Below are 17,483 nucleotides of genomic sequence, written 5' to 3'. Positions count from 1 at the left end.
TCACAAAGAATAACGACAAAAGATAGATAAAAATTGAAACCTCTCAACGAGAGAATATAACATTTGTAGATTCCTTTTGTCATCCAATTCTGGAAAAGTTGCATTTTATTGCCTCTCTTTTATGAAGCTTGATATGTAGTTTCCAAATGAAATTGTAATTTTCATTCATGCATCTTAGAGAAGGCTACCTATTACAATTAGAAAACAGTTTTTTAAAATAGTTCATAATAAAATTTTCTCAAAACATAATCAAATTGAAGGTTTCTTCCATTTAAGATTAAGGTCCTCCAACAAATTATAGGACAAATATTGTTGGCAACATCTGCTTCTAGGTCTAATAAATATCAATAAGATTGCTTAAATTATGTCTTCCGAACCTCAAACTTGATAATTTATTACTCTCGTGATTGTCTCGTAGCAAGTTATGGTGAAAAGTATTTTTTCATGGTGCAATTAGTAATCAATGTTCAACCATAAGTAAAAAACAATTCGGTTGTGCTTATGTACATTGAATTAATCTTGGACAACATCGGTGGGAAACAAGACCTTAGGAAAATTTTCTAGTGTGTATCACAGGACATAGAATAAAAACTATGTCCACCAGAAAAGGGAAAAAAACTATGTGCAACTATTAATCTCCATATCCATTTAAATTTTAGGAATGGTGCAACTATTAATCTCCATCTCCATTTCAATTTTAGGGATGATTGAAAAAGGGTTAAAAATATCCTTTATATTCTATAAATTCAACATATTAATATAAATTCAATAATATATAATTTCAACATAGTGAGTAGGCGGTTAAAAATGTTAATATTTTTTTATGTTAGGCCTAACACCTACATATCTCCTCAGAATGAGATGTAGACAGTTTCTCCACACAATGATTTATATTTTCAAATCATAATGTAGATAATGAATAAAACTATTCATTTATAAATTACATTTTTTTGTTACAATTTATAATTCTTTTTAAAATTATTTATTTTTCATAATAAATTTAGGGTTTTTTGGTTAACATCATTTGATGCCTCAAAATTCTCTCAGAAGGTTTCATACACTGATTTTCCAAACTAGGTCCTACTAATAAAAATGGTCTTGTGAGCTGATTTCTTCACTTTTTCCACTCTAAAAGCATCGACATGAATGAAAACAATATAATGATCCAATCTAGGTCAACGACGCAAATGCTGAGGACCGAGTTACAATTTCCATGGTAGATGACATGGAAGTACATATTTTTAACCTACTAATAAGAAATCATTAACATCTGAAAATCTAAAAATCTAGAAGAATTGGATATGACTGCAGGAAGGATAAAATATAAACCAAGATTTGGATATGACCTAGCAAGCCAATGTGTTTGGCTTGCGAATGTGGTGCAATATCATGATGAGACATGGGTGTGAGACTACTATGTGTCAATTGTATAAATGTTGATGTGGCATAAAATGGTACATATTATGAGTTCCATAACATTGTTCTTAGAAGTTATAATGAGATGAGAAATCTCTCGATGAGTAGAAGATGATAATGACCTCCGATTGGGTGTGTTACGTTGCGTATGCTTTGAAACTTTGAAATCTTTGGCATTATGAAATAAAAACCCATATTTGTTGGGATTTGGCCATGAACCACTTGGTGAAAATATATTATATTGTTGAGATATGAATAGACAATATGTGACTCACATTGAATTAAGGTCATCACAAATCAACGGGGTTATCCTCTACAATGATTGTCCTACCCATGGGAGTTATCTTCCTTCTCTTATTTTATCATAGGTTCAATGATTCCATAATGTATGTAGAACAATCTATTTGTGCACACAATAATAACTATATATGAATGATTTTCTTCAACTAAATAATTCATAATATAATTTGAGTTTGTGATTATGAGCACAAACACGAATTGTCCACTCATGATAATGCTTCTTAAAGTCTAGGCTTCCTTTCAACTATACTTTGTTACCAAATAACATTTTTTCTATGAAAACATAAACTCATTCTTATAATAACCAAATTGGCTTGTTGCAACTGGATAAATTAATTTGTATTGTAATTAATTCATTTGAGTAAATTTACATCTTATCAATTTATTAAAAACCAAACTTCTAATCTTAGTTTTGAATTCCCTTTATAACGAAAAATCAAGCCATGAAAGTTAATATAAGTTGATTTTTGAGAGACCTTTGTAACGTAATTTGTATTGTAATTTAATTCATTTGAGTAAATTAAAAAATTGTCTTCTCCCCCCAATCAGGGTGTGAGTTGGCAGAAAAAGCCATTAAGGTTGTCATAATGAAAATCACAGGAAGGGATGGTGCCACTGCCTCCCACATGTTTGACATGCAAGGGCGTGGTGGCCGTCGATAGGCTTAAGGCAAGCAAGAGGAGAGAAGGTGGCATTTGCATGCAATTGAGTTTACTGACCGCAAAGAGAGAGAATAGTTTGGAGGGTGTAAGCACAGAGGTGACGACAACGAAAGAGGAGTAACAACATCGGGAAAGCAAGGCGATACGACGTCTTCAAACATAGATGATCGGGTATGTTAACTGGCTTAGCCTACATTCTGTTATGCTTCCCTATGTTCAGTCTAATAACTATGGCTTTCATGGGGGCACGAGGTTTGTGTGGGCGAGTAATTGGAGTGGGGGAATTAGCCTGGAGGAGGTGGTCTGCGGGAATAATCCCAAGTCCAGGCAGTCTTCTTGGTTGTCTATTAAGTTTGGCATTCTGCTATCTCGCATGGCGATTATAGGGATGTGATGGGAAGGAGTCTGCCCGAGTGAACTGTTATTTATTGTATGCTTGGAAAACCCAGGATTCAAGAGTAAGGAAGTGGCAATTATCATTGCAGTCGGACCACTCCAATTCTTGAAATGCTCTAATGCCAAGCCATAAGGAGCGTTAGGTGAGGGAAGACTGTCGCAAGTCGGGGTCTTCTTTAATGGGGGAATTGGCACGTAGAGAATGTTGGTTGGGCCAACTTAAGCCAGTCACTGGGAAGCTAGGTGGTGTGTAAGCTAGGGCCAAGATGCCTTGTGGGTATTGGGGTTCAGATGTCAAGTTGTGGGGAAGATTTGAGTCACGCTAAGCAGAGGATAAGTTAAGGGGATTGGGGGCAAAGGTAGTCGATGAGAGGCAACGGAGATGAGGGGCACGGTCCCTATAGGCTTGACCTATGGGTTACAAGTTTGGTGGGTGGCCATGCACCTCGCCTCCAAGACCACGGTCACAGTGCGGGTAAGGCAGGGGTCATGCAGGGGCATTTCGGGAGTCTCGGGTGGAGGTCCCTTACACTCAGGGGTTATGCACATAAATTGTGGGTAACAGATTTGTTGCATTGTCAGAACCATGGGATGAAGGCAATTCAGAAATTAACATTTTGGAAATTATGATTTCTTGCTCACACAACAGGTTAGTCGGAGGTAACTTTCCTTATCTAGGAAAAGCAAAAAGGTTTGTTTGAGACCAATGTTTGAAGGTGCCGAGAAGGTACATGGGTATTGTGGCTATGGTTCGAGCAGTGATTACCAAGGGCTGTAGGAAGAGACCGCGAGGGAGTGAGGCTGAGGCTGAACCAAGCACTGCAGGCAAACGTCAGGGCAGGAAGCTCGTGGCCAACCTGATCCAGGAAGCGGTGGTTGTGTATGCAGGGGGCACGATAGGGGAGATCAAATGGCTCATAGCCGATGGGAGGAAAATATAAATCGTTAAGCGAGCGTGGAGCCAACAGACACGGAGGATTAGAAGATCCTGATTCCGGACCTGGGACACACCAAAGGTCTAGAGACATAATACAAAAAGTCCATTTATCTGTATTGGCTCATGAAATGCCTTGGCAAGGTCATGGAGCAAATCTGGATGATTGTTGTCTAGGACTTTCCAAATTATAAACAGGACTTTCAAAAACTGCAATTTTAATTGCAGAAGTAGGATGGCCACCTGGATCGTATAGAGAAACATTTCCCATGCCTCTTCGTGCTGACTAAGCTTCCAGGCTCCAATGCCAAAGATCCAACCCCGGTGGCTTTGGCTTCCGCCGAACAGGAGGAATAGAATGTTGACTCTTAGTCCTTTTTTTATCTTGTGGATAGCTTTTAATTTACAGTTTATAGTCATATATATGTATAGACAACTAGAATATGGTTGTGGACATGACTATCAAGTTTATATATCTTGGATAGATAAAATAAGTATTTTTTGCTACTAGACAACTTAAAATGCGGTTAGGTGGTCAATAGTCATGGTTTCCTGCTGGGAAAGTTGAGACCACCTAACCAAGATATATATGTGTGTAACTTGCTTACTTATTTTATAATGAACAAGAAGGATCTACCAAGCTTAACAAAAAAAAAAAAACTGTCTTCTCAATTTATTAAACACCAAATTTCTAAGCTTAGTTTTGAATTTCCTTTATAGCCAAAACTCAAGCCATGAAAATTAATTTAACTTGATGTTTGTCAGAGCTTTGCAATGTAACTAGGGTACTTGTATTTCAACAAGGTTCCAATACTCCACTAGGTGTTTCTATGGTCTTCTTACCTATTTTATATTTGATTAGTACTTGATTTTTTAAGTGAAATAAATATCTATATGCCTTCCTCTTAACCTTTGTATGGTTGCAATAAGAACCTAATGCTATAAGGAAATAAATTCCAAGCATTTGAACTTCCACTCCAAGTTTAAATGAATTCCTAATAACTCATATATTGTTCAATGCAATTTAAATGCTATTCTTTATTACACTTAGAAAAATATTTGAGATGTTAGCCTTGATATTTGGATTTATATTCTTTAAAGCTTATATTTACGTCGTAAGGCGTCCCCTCTGAAATTAACTCCCCTCTTGTCACACCTGTCTTCTTATGATCCTTCTGATTAAGATGTTAGATGATTCAAATAATTACCATCGTTGGATTAAACATTGAGTTATAACTGAAACCATATTGATCTTTCTTGGTTAAAATGTCACTCCTGGGAAACCCAAATCAGTGGATGATGCCCCTCCTTAGAAACCCAGCGCAGCCGATGCCCCTCTTCGGTTCGGAAACCCAGTGCATCCGATGCTCGATCCCCCTCCTCGAAACCCAGCTCTTTCCCTGCTGAAGGAAACATTCGTGCTCAATTCCCCTCCTCCGAAACCCAAATCAGTGGAGTCCCAACCCTCATTTCAAGAGTCCTTGCAACATGAAGAAAAAGTCTGAGGAAGAGGATATTAACAATGGCTCAGTTCTCCTTCTGTTGCAATTGCTGGAGAGAACCGTGATCGTAATTTTAGTGTGAAAACATCTAATGGGTCTGTGAAGAGCTCTGGTGAGTCTTTGAAATCCAATATTTCAGAAACACCTTCGTTGGCTAATGCCTCTAGGATTCATTCATGTAAATCTATGAGATGTGCTTCTAACTACCCATATTGGGGTTCGGTCAATTTCAAGGCTCAACCTCGCAAATTCCTTGTTGCAAATAGGCATGATCAACTTGAGAAGAAACCCACTGAATGCAAATGCAGTGAAAGGAAAGCAGATGGAGATATATCTAAAAAATGTGCTTGTGTTGCTTCCAAGGAATTAAGGGCTTCTCAGGAGGAGTATTGCGAGGAGAATTTGTAGTTAACACCTTCAAATTGCGCAGAAGAAGAAGAATATATGAGAAGAGGTAAGGACTGCAAAACGCATGGCTCTAATGTGAATCTTTAGATTGCAAATGATGATAAACGTCATGAATTTGAATGCAATGTAGATGGAAGATATGGGTTTGCTGAGAAATCTTTCCTTGCTGAAGGAAACTTTCTTGCTCAATGCCCCTGCTTGGAAACCCAAATCAACAGAGTCTCAGCCCTTATTTCAAGAGTCCTCGCAATAGGAAGAAAAAGTCAGGAAGAGAATATTAACAATGGGCTCAATTCTCCTTCTGCTGCCATTGTTGGAGAGAACCGTGATCCTAATTTTAGTACGAAAAAATCTAATAAGCCTGTGAAATGCCTCTAAGATTCATTCATGTAAATCTAGGAGATGTGCTGCTAACTACCGAGATTGGGGTTCTGTCAATTTCAAGGCTCAACCCTACAAATTCCTTATTGCAAAGAGGCATGATCGACTCAAGAAGGAACCTGCTGAATGAAAATGAAATGAAAGGAAAGCAGATGGAGATATATCTAGAAAATGTGCTTGTGTTGCTTCCAAGGAATTGAGGGCTTCTCATGAGGATTTTTGCAAGGAGAATATGCAGTTAACACCTTTGGATTGTGTTGAAGAAGAAGAACATACGGATAAGGACTGCAAATCCCAAGGCTCTAATGTGAATCTTGAGATTGCAAATGTGATATGCGTCATGAATTTGAATGCAATGTAGATGGAAGATATGGGTTTGCTGTGAAATCTAGTATATTTCCTCTTCCTTGTAATTAGTTTATGGATGACAATGACCAATCAGCGCAATCGAAATACGGGTCTACATTGACAAAGGAATACTCTCGTTCCAAGAACTATGTGGATTTATCAATCCGTGGGTGGCATATGAAGCTAATGGTATGCAGCCTCATTCATCACCCATTCTTTCTCAGTTCATTCTTTTCTCTGAAAGCTTCTCCCTCCCAAATTGTTGCACCTTCATCCATTTTTAGCACAACTTATCATCTCATTTCAGGCCAAAAGTTTGGAGGTTTAATCCAAACTTGCAGGAGACCAGGAGGACGAAGAGAAACATTGAGGGCCATGGCATCTGATTCATCTGCAACCTTCAAGCCTTTTGGAGTTCTCTTTGTTTGCCTTGGTGAGTACCATCCATCCAATGATTCAACAAGTGATTTCGGTATCGGTCATTGTTTGCGATGATGCTTCCACAATGTCTACCATTGTTGTCAGCCATCCAATTGTAGAAGATTATAGTATATTGTACACTAAAGATCCAAAGCTGAAGCCAAGCACAATTCTTTGTATCATGCCTAACTTGAGAGAACTAAATTTTGTAGTTCTATTCAATTCAACTAAAGGAGCTAGGTTCTTCATACCTTCTATATTCTTAAAAACCCTGACCCATTTTCTCATCTATGTTTTTATTATAAAAAATCATAATAAATTAGCACTGGAGATTTTTACAGTCATACAATCCACCCAATGATTACAGAGAGAAAATTTTAGTAATGCCTAAATACCAACGAACATCCTGTTAGGACATAGAAATTTTCTTCTACCCTTTTGAGCGTTTCAAGAAGAAACATGATGTGGGGGGATGGATTCTTCTACTAAGGTGCCAAGTCTAAGGGATAACTATTCTATTAAAATCCTCTGAGATCCGCACCTAGCCTCATTCCTTGGTGCCATATGGATGGGGTAGCCCACAGTGAGAAAGCTCGGTGGACAGCTTAACACTTCACCAACCTCACCAGTGAATCAATATCGCCTTAGGCTATTAATGCTACGGGTATGACCTCTCAAGCCAGGGTGGGTGCCTGATAATCAAAGAGTTAAGTTTGAGCTCAAAGCCGTGCAACTCAAACATGAAAAACAATGACTGCAATATATACCTCTAATTTAAGGATTATTAAAACTTAGGATGTACAATTTCTTGAACATCCGATGAGATTTAATACACGGTTACTACAAAAATATATGGAATCCACCAATTAGGCTACATTGGTCTAATGAAGGGTAACAACCAACGTTGTGGAACCACAAAAAAATTAAGATAGCTCATTTGGCTACTTTTGTAAACTATCCTAAGGTGCCCGCAAGGGGATTTTGTCATCCTTACCTTACCATTATGAAGTTTACAGAATTAGTGGATATCACTGAACAACTTTACAACCCATTAAGCTAGTTATCGACAGCCAACTGTCAAAAATACAAAAGGACATAGACACTAAAGGTTGTGCACTATCCTTATGTGCCTTGTTATCTAAATTCTATTGAAGTTCTTGTGCAGCGCAGAGACCCGCATGGATATCCCTTATTTTATCATTGTTAGATCCATGATACATCATCAGATTGTTTTAGCAGCTGTTTTTTTTATGTAAAGGAATCAACCACTAAGCTGGGTACGAGTTTGTACTCGCATGATATGGAGTCAATTGTGACTGCTACCACTATAACTTTTAGGTGAATCTATGCACGCTCCCACACACCATCCATAAAGTTAATTAAATATTTTGGAACACAAACTTTACATAAGACTTTATATGATGACCACCGTCGATTGAGCTGCCCTAGGACTATTAGTGGTGTTAGCTTTATCAAACAACAATGCTTAGATTTATTTTGGAACGCATAGGTAGAATAGATTTGATTGCCACAATAGGCATGCTGCTTATCATGTCCATTTCCATTCCATCTATGACATGTTTTTGGTTTATCCGAGAGCTTTCAGTTTGCGGTTCTCTACATGTTTTCAGATTCTCAAAGTCCCATCAAGGTAAGTAATAATCATACAAACAGTAACTCTATGATAATGTATTTTTAACAACCTTAAATATTTATACCGAGCACAGAAATACCATTAAATATTTTCATTGTTGTTTAAGGAACAACTGTTGACAAAATCCTGGCAGGTTTTACGATAAAACCAGATCCAAGTAAAATTGCTAAAGAAATTAGTATGGAGTCTAGGGGCCAAATGCCAACTCTTGATTGGGTGGAAGTTGCGGGGCAACTGGGGTTTTTAGTTAGGGTACAACTTTGCCATGATGACACAAGATAAAGAAATGGTACATTAACGGGGAACTGGGTCCTCGTGAATAAGGAGGGCCTAATTACATTATACAAGAGATCATTATAGCCATTCTCACACATTGTGTATGATTTTCAATCTTTTGGTTATTAAGAGATATTTTCCTATTTCTAAAGAGTTGTAGATGTGTCTCATCATTATTATACTTTTGAGCCATGTTGCCTTTCTATATTTGGTGTATTTAGTAATTCCCTAGTTATTTATAGTAACTTAGAGCATTACATTAAGGCCCAGCCTTGGATGTGGAAGATAGAGGAAAGGAAATCTCACCTCAGAAAAGCCTTGGCTTTGTCTCAACTATTTTCCCCATCATACAACCCCTGAAAGTAGATACTTCGATGATCAATCTTAATGGACTAGGGCTTATCCTTTAACAAAGAAGCCCCTCTACTTCTAAGGAAGAAATCAAATCAAAGGCTGTGCGGAGGGCCATTAAAGCAAGGCTCCAACTCTTGACATGATCACTTTGTTTGCTACTTCCAATTGCTTGAACTTTCTAAGTTCAATGGTCAATTTACTGCTTCCATAAGGTCTCTCCATAGTATGTATTTTCTAGATTATTTTTGTGTGTTTCTGGTTGTCAGTTTCATGTCAAAACAGAGCTGGTCACCCAGGAGTGTGGCTCATTATGCTCTCTGCACTCAATGTTTTTGTTTTTAGTCATTAAATCTAGCTAGAATATTTTAGTGGAATCCAGGGCCAAGGATTGAGTTTCCATAGTTCTGTTTTTAGTGTTGAGTGATGCGTTTCAGTTTTATTTAAATATGTGTGTCTGCTTCATGTTTACATAAGTTGTTGAGTTTATAATGATACACATTTTTTAATATTTAATCATGAGTTCAACTTGGTAGAAAATGGAACAAAAAGAACAATCACATGAGATAATATCCACTATAAACTTCTTCATAAAAACTTTGTAGAATCATTACCAATTCATGGTAACTAAATATTTCATGTAGAGTTATGCATTACTCCAGTCCTTTACAAAGCAGAAATTCTAGTAACTATTTACTGTTGAGATCTCAATGCTCATGATTGCTTTTTCAAGGTCGTGATGCATATCAATGTCAAGAAGGATAATGATTATTAGCTGTGGAAAAATTATTATCTAATTTGTCAAGGATATTGATTTTCTATTGGCTCCTATTGTTGCAATTGGGGATGATAAAGGCATTGCAAGTTTAGATATCTTAAGTAGAAAAAAAAATATTTGCTAATCTGTCCAGGAAAATAATCTCCTTTTATTCTTGTTCTTGGAAGGCAACATTCGTTGGAATCCCACAGCAAAGGTTGTATTTCATGATGCTGTGCAGAAAAGGGGATTGATATCATCATTCAAAATTAACTCTGCTGGAACTATTGACTACCATGAGGTAGGTTCTAGCTTATCATGGGTCAAGGCTAGTTGAATTGGTATTTATTTTATATTATACTGCAATAATTAGGTATCACGTATTAATATGTTGAAATTATTTGAAGGGTGATCCTGCAGATCCCAGGATGAAGAATGCAGCCAAGAAACATGGAATAGAGATAACTTCTATATCAAGGTCTATATCACCTACAGACTTTAAAGAATTTGATCTAATACTTTCAATGGACAAGCAGAACAAAAGTAAATAAAAAGAATAAATGGCATATAAAGCTCCCAAAATTTTTAGTTTCATTTTCGAAGTTGTTCCAAACCAAATCTAATAAGCCAATACTATTATTAAATTCAGCAAAATGTACATTAAAGTTTGTTTATGTTATTGTTAACGTATGCTTCTAATCAGTGTCTCAGTTGTGTGCAAAAATAAATTAATAACATGGGATGGATATATGTTGTAGCTGACATATTGACAATTCTCCTTCAGCGCCAGAACGCACAAGGCCTTTATTGCTTTGGCTAGGTAATTGTTTACATTTGGTATTGTTATTGTTTCCCTATGATACTCATACCATGGAGGAAGTCATTTTTATAGTCAGATGGAGAAAGTGGAGGGAGCAAAGAGGTTGTGAGATATCAAATGGACAATTATTGTGCCAATGGCTTGCAACCTTGGAGCTCTGAAAAGCTTCCCTACAGCAGTGGTATGAGAACTCAGCTTTGCTCAATTATGGTGAAGTTTTAGTGTGATAGCATCTGAAATTTGTTTTGGGGTTGGTTCTCTCTTTAACTGATTTTTTTTTATTTTGTGTGTTGTTGTTGGCATTACAGATGTGCTTGATACTGCACTGATATTGAGAAAGCACACCTTTCCAACGAAGCTGTTTTCTTGCCTGTTATTCAATGAATTAGAAATCTTCAATCCTCAGGATCAGTTGCCATTTGCATATGTAAGAGACATGATGGCACCCAAAGTGAGGATTCACATGTTCGAATCAGCCATTTTTAATACAATAACAAATGAATATCGACACTCTTACAAAGTCAATCGAAGCATTTTCAAAGAGCCTCCTTTGGACCTACAAATTTCTTTGGGTTATGAATCCAGAGCCCGCAAATCATATTTGGACAGAATGTGGGTTGCATATTTTGTTTGATTGTATTAATTCATTTCAAATTTGATTGGCTGCTAAGATTATAGCTTGCAGAAGCTATCAATTTTTTAAACTGTGAAGGGTCATGAAATAGCAGAATATGGGAGGATCCATAACCACAAATTTAACCAATCCATGATGTTGATGGATGCCATGGGTGTTAATTTTGTGCTAGATTGGATTAGATGACTGATTTACTTCTCAATAATTGAAGTCATTTTTACTGCCTCTACCAACATGAGATGACAGAGACTGTGTACCTATATCTAATATGTGTATTGCATTTAATGGAGTTGATAAACATTGAATTGTTTTTCCATGTGAATTCTAGTGGTGATTCTGGTTATACTGGAAATGAAGGAAAATACAATGAAACATGCTCTTCTGGACAGTTGGTATCCAAACTCGGTGTACGCCATGAAAACATTTTTAACTCAAACAAAAACAAAGAATTTTTCTAGGTGGCTCTTTATTGTCAACACAATCCTCAACTGAAATTTGGAACAAGTTGTATAGGATTGCATGTGCACCATCGTGACTGAGTTTTTATTAAAGGAGGTGTGATGTGGAGACAGATGTTGATTTGAGACGGTACAAATATATGAGTCTCTTTTGTGTTGGACTACATGGACGATGGAACCCTTGCACAGGTTCTTCAAACCCAAGAAAATCCCAGAACACTATTTGGCTAAGGTTGCCATGTAGGTGCTCAATGGCTTGCATTACCTACACCAGAACAAAATTGTTCACCGTGATATAAAGCCCTCCAATTTACTGATGAATAAGAGAAGTCAAGATTGCCAATTTCGGTGTCAGAACTGTGTTGGCTCACACTTTGGCCTAATGCAATTCCTTTGTGGGCACTTTTGCTTATATGAGTCCTCAAAGGTTCAATCCTGATGGGTATTAACATACAATTTCTATTGTCTTCTGCAATGCAGTTCCTTGAATACCTTCAGATTATGGAGCGAAGAAGTATTTGCTCAGGAAAGCTACAGCCATGGCGAATCAGTCTTGCCACTTATAGTTTTCAAGTAATCAGAGATCCTCATATTTAACAATTTGAGAGATCTATCAAGAAACATTACCTTATGGCATGCATGTTTGTAAAAGCAATCAGGCTAAAACTATGTTTTGTTGTTGATGGCAGTCTCGACTATTGTTCATCAGATTAAAAAAGAAGAGTTATTTGGTAAATATTAGCTACAGTACATGAAAGGACCTGAAAACCCCAATTCAGCAGCAGGTCCAGTGACCTTTGGTGGAAATCTGGATGTGAAGGAAAGAAAAAGGTATTTAAATTATTCTGAAGGGACTGATTTTCCTTGTGGTTTTGCCAATTACTGTACCCCATGGTTCCTTGTGTCTGAAGAAGACAAGAAGGCCATGGAACAATGCAATGGGGTTGTGGTAATTTCAGCTATATTTGGAGCATATGCAAGATTAAGCAACCCAAGAATGTTAGGAAAATCACAACAGAAAACATTTGTTTCTTCATGTTTACGGATAATGCAACTCTCACACTTCTTGTCAGATACCAGATCGAGCCCAATGAGTCTCATAGAATTGGAATTTGACACATTGTTTTGGTCAGGGAGTTGCCATACAAGGAATCTGTAATGAATGGCCTCATACCCAAGTATCTTCCCCACAGGCTTTTCCAAAACTGTGTTTACAACATTTGGATAGATGCCAAGCTACAACTTGTTGTTGATCCTTTGTTACTTTTGGAAAATCTCCTTGTAACTCATAACATTGATATTGTTACCCACATCCTTAATAGTCTCCTAGGCCCTTCCTTATTTCTGAATTTCACCCTTCCTTGCACTAGGAAGCGCACGCCCCTTCGGGACCTTGCCAATCATACATGCATTAGTTACCCCGTATACCGAACCACCAACCATTCATACCTTCTGAATCCATGAATCGACATCAAAGCATCCTTACAATACTCATACCATGGAGGAAGCCATTTTTACAGTCAGATGGACAAAGTGGAGCAAAGAAGCTGTGAGGTATCAAATAGATAGTTACTGTGCCGATGGCTTGCAACCTTATAGCTCTGAAAAGCTTCCCTCAAGAAGTGGTATGAGAACTCAGCTTTTCTCAATTATGGTGAAGTTTTAGTGTGATAGCATCTGAGATTTGTTTTCAGGTTGGTTCTCTCTTTAACTGATTTTTTGATTTTGTGTGTTGTTGTGGGCATTACAGATGGCACTGATATTGAGAAAGCACACCCTTCCAACGAAGCTATTTTCTTTCTTGTTATTCAATGAATTAGAAATCTTCAATCCTCGGGATCAGTTGCCATTTGCATATGTAAGAGACATGATGACCCCCAAAGTGAGGATTCACATGTTCGAATCAGCCATTTTTAATACAATAACAAATGAATATCGACACTCTTACAAAGTCAATCGAAGCATTTTCAAAGAGCCTCCTTCGGACTTGCAAATTTCTTTGGGTTATGAATCTAGAGCCTGTAAATCGTATTTGGACAGAATATGGGCTGTATATTATGTTTGATTGTATTAATTCATTTCAAATTTGATTGGCTGCTAAGATTACAGCTTGCAGAAGCTATCAATTTTTTAAACTGTGAAGGGTCACGAAATAGCAGAATATGGGAGGATCCATAGCTGCAAATTTAACCAATCCATGATGTTGATGGATGCCATGGGTGTTAATTTTGTGCTAGATTGGATTAGATGATTGATTTACTTCTCAATAATTGAAATCATTTTTACTGCCTCTGTAAACATGAGATGATAATGTTATGTACCTATATCTAATATGTGTATTGCATTTAATGGAGTTGATAGAGAGTAAATTGTTTTTCCATGTGAATTCTAGTTGTGATTTTGGTTATACCGGAAATGAAGGAAAATACAATGAAACACGCTCTTCTAGACAGCTGGTATCCAAACTGGGTGTACTCCATGAAAACATTTTTAACTCAAACGAAAACAAAGAATTTTTCTAGGTGGCTCTTCGTTGTCAACGCAATCCTAAACTAAAATTTGGTACAAGTTGTATAGGCTTGCATGTGCACCATCGTGACAGAGCTTTTATTAAAGGAGGTGCGATGTGGGGATAGATGTCCCCAGATGTTGATTGTTACATTTCTGCATCTTATTTAGATTTGCCTATTCCTATGTCGCCATTGCTCTTCAATTTATGCACATTTTTGCATCTTATTTAGATTTGCATATTCCTATGTCACCCTATGTCACCGTTGCTCTTCAATTTATGCACATTTCTGCATCTTATTTAGATTTTCCTATTCCGATGTCACCATTGTTCCTCAATTTATGCCTTACGGCGTTTCCTTTGCAACATCTGTTGCAAATGCTAGTTATGGTATATTAATATTGTATCTAAAATGACAAGGATTGGGAAAGTAAGGTGCATATGCTACCATCTATTTGTTTTCTACAGAAGAGTTGTAAACTCTATTACAACTCTATTATATTTATGCAATTTGTAAGATTTTATGGTCATGGTGATCATTTAGCGCACTTTTCAAAATGATAAATTAAAAGTTATAATTGATAAATAATAATTTAAAATAAAATAAATTAGGAGAGTTAACACAATTTTATATTTGATATTGATGAATATAATTTAATAATTAAAATAAAATATTAATATATAAATTAATTTTTAATCAATATTAATGAAAATAACTCATAAATATTAAGTAACGAGTTATTATATAAAAAAGAGAAATCAATTAGTAATATATTTATTAATAAAATATCTACTTCTTTATAACTATTTATTAATTAAAAAATCAATTTATAAGTTTTCATGGTTCGTTGGGGAGTGTATCTATAAAATATTTCTCAATCTATATAAAATATTTATATGAAATAAATTATTAATATATATTGTATTAATAAAATATCTATTTCTTTATAACCATCTATTAATAAAAAGATCAATTTATAAGTTTTTATGGTTTTTTATAACTATCTATTAAATAAAAAAATCAAAAAGATCAAGTTATAAGTTTTTATGGTTAGTTGTAAAGTGTATATATAAAATATTTTGTGCAATTTATATGAAATATTTACATAATGATATAGATATTTATGTGATATAAATATTTATGTAAATAAAACTACTTGTTTAAATAAAAATATTTATTATATAATTATTCATTAAATTGTTATATAATGCTGGAATTTTTTTATTACAATTTAATTAATTAATTTTAATTTTATTATAACAAAAATAATTAAATTAAACCTAAATTTGATATAATTTAAAAAAACATTTCATACATTAAAAACAACGAATTGTTCATATTTAGTGTGAACGCCAAGGGAGCTAGTTCCGTAAACGTACCTCTATGATCTGTAATTATCAAAAATAATGATAACAGCAGTCTCCACATCGTTGAAAGAAAGTCGGCCATCTCGTTTCTGCATCGATATATTTGGCTTGCAGCGCCTTTTAACCTAATCCTCTGGAATATAAACATCCATAGCCAGATCCATGGAAAATGCTGCTGCGGGAGGTTATCACAAAAACTAAAACGGGCCAGGCTGCGATAAAAGCTTAATTGATTAAAAGCACTAGATATTGGAATAAATAAAACAGCGCCCTTCAAAATTCAAATTTGAAATCAATTCAAATAGGTATTCAACTTTAATGTAGCCAGATTGGATTACTTACTGTATGACTACAAATATTATTTATGACAGGATGCAGAGGAGTTGTCTAGAAAATTACGGAAATTTTAGTTATATTTAGGGAAAATTTAAGAAAGATTTTTGTAAATTTAAATTATAATTGTTAAACTTCAAATTTTTAAGTGTTTTATATGTTTTTGATGGTGCTGCATCTTTTTTCACCATAAAAACATTGCCTCTATAAAAAAATTTGAATTTCTTTTGAACAAATTCCGACCATTTTTGACCGTCCAAATAATTCCTCTGCCTCATTAAACTACTCCATTATTTATTCGCCATCAAACCCATGGGATCATCTGGCTTTACGTCAACCCATTTCCGCAACCGTTCACTGGAAAGTGTGTTTGTCAGAAATTATGTACACGGGTTTACGGTGAAGCAAATGTCAGAATCCTTCCTCAAGACTGTACTTAAGAATATTAATGGTTGCCAGAACTTAGTGCTAGACAAAGAAATGCAAGTGCGAGTACCATATCACGAGCGCGAGAACTTAATACACTGACCTCATGCCTCAGGGACTGTAGTGCTAACTCGGCGGCGATGAGACATCACCTGCATCGGAAATAGGACACCCAAAGTTTCACATAGGAAGGGCGAAAAATTAAACCAATTTTTCGCGTACGATCAGGAGTAATACACCTTACCTGTCCCTATATATATTATTTTGTTTTTCTCAATTTGAATAGAATGTTTGATAAATTGTGGGAAAATAACAATAACTATGTGCATAATTTATTGATGTAATAAATGAATTGATCCAACCTTTGGGATATGTATACATATTAGATAAATTTATTTATTACATCCACAAATTCATGAGGTAATGGTAAATTATAAGAAAAAAATAATAAGTATAGGTAGAAAATGTAGATATAATTAAAAAATAGTTAAATGAAATGATTTGTTTGGTTAAAATTTCATGGTATAATTTTAAGGAAGATTGTTATTTCTTATTATTTAAAATGCATTTTTGAATGTATAAATGGATTCAATACCTTAAGAAACCCTTGAGGCATTCAAATTTTGCTGATTAAACAACTTAAACTTATTATTTTAAAAAAAAATTATTAAATTTTGGGAAAATTCCGCCACAAAAAATACAGTGATTTCATCTATTAATTAAATTACATTAAGCAAAGTCTTTTGTAGAAATCACACAAGAGAAATTTTTGGTCGACATGTTTCAAACCAACAAGTGTGATCATCATCAAGATCAGATGAAGAGGCAGACCATGGCAAAGGCTTGATCGTTACTTGAAATTGTGTCTTTACATTGCTCTCTATTTAAGCCGTTGCCTGCCTCTTCATCTTTTACTGATGATGAACCACACTTGCACCATACTTCCACACTTGCACCACACTTGTTGGTTCGATCTCCCAAAAATTTCTCTTATGTGATTTCTACCAAAAGACTTTGCTTAATTCATTACGGATCACAAAAGCCTAAATTAAATAAAAAAATCACACTAGCATTTTTCATTTTCAAACTTTTGACAAAAACTAAATTATTTTCCTTTTTCAAATTTTAGA

At 35.5% G+C, this 17,483-nt stretch overlaps 1 protein-coding gene and 2 pseudogenes across 1 annotated transcript; all 3 read left to right on the top strand.

Annotated features, from left to right (window-relative positions):
- The window catches only part of LOC149241097 (alkaline ceramidase TOD1-like), a 44,824-nt pseudogene extending 33,565 nt beyond the window's left edge, over positions 1-11,259 (top strand).
- Positions 6,525-10,356, top strand: LOC149241098 (low molecular weight phosphotyrosine protein phosphatase-like). Its single transcript, XM_089461026.1, has 3 exons — positions 6,525-6,780; positions 9,994-10,106; positions 10,213-10,356. Exons 1-3 carry the CDS (start codon positions 6,525-6,527, stop codon positions 10,354-10,356), a joined length of 513 nt encoding a protein of 170 aa, XP_089317152.1.
- An 896-nt stretch (positions 11,260-12,155) lies between the features above and the next one.
- LOC149241096 (alkaline ceramidase TOD1-like) lies at positions 12,156-13,782 on the top strand (annotated as a pseudogene).
- The last annotated feature ends 3,701 nt before the right edge of the window (positions 13,783-17,483 follow it).

Source organism: Pinus tabuliformis, chromosome 8, assembly GCF_031772625.1.
Source record: "Pinus tabuliformis cultivar Carrire ecotype Pingquan chromosome 8, CPIR1, whole genome shotgun sequence".
NCBI lineage: Eukaryota > Viridiplantae > Streptophyta > Pinopsida > Pinales > Pinaceae > Pinus > Pinus tabuliformis.
The sequence above is the reverse complement of the archived record's forward strand: the minus strand, read 5'-3'. Positions and strand labels throughout refer to the sequence as shown.

What these genes read in the sequence shown, in the direction of transcription:
- LOC149241098 (XM_089461026.1), top strand. Translation starts at nt 6,525, where the DNA reads ATGAAGCTAATGGTATGCAGCCTCATTCATCACCCATTCTTTCTCAGT. An exon ending in AGTTCTCTTTGTTTGCCTTG is followed by an intron (nt 6,781 to 9,993) that starts GTGAGTACCATC and finishes TGTTCTTGGAAG; the next exon opens with GCAACATTCGTTGGAATCCC. An exon ending in GAACTATTGACTACCATGAG is followed by an intron (nt 10,107 to 10,212) that starts GTAGGTTCTAGC and finishes AATTATTTGAAG; the next exon opens with GGTGATCCTGCAGATCCCAG.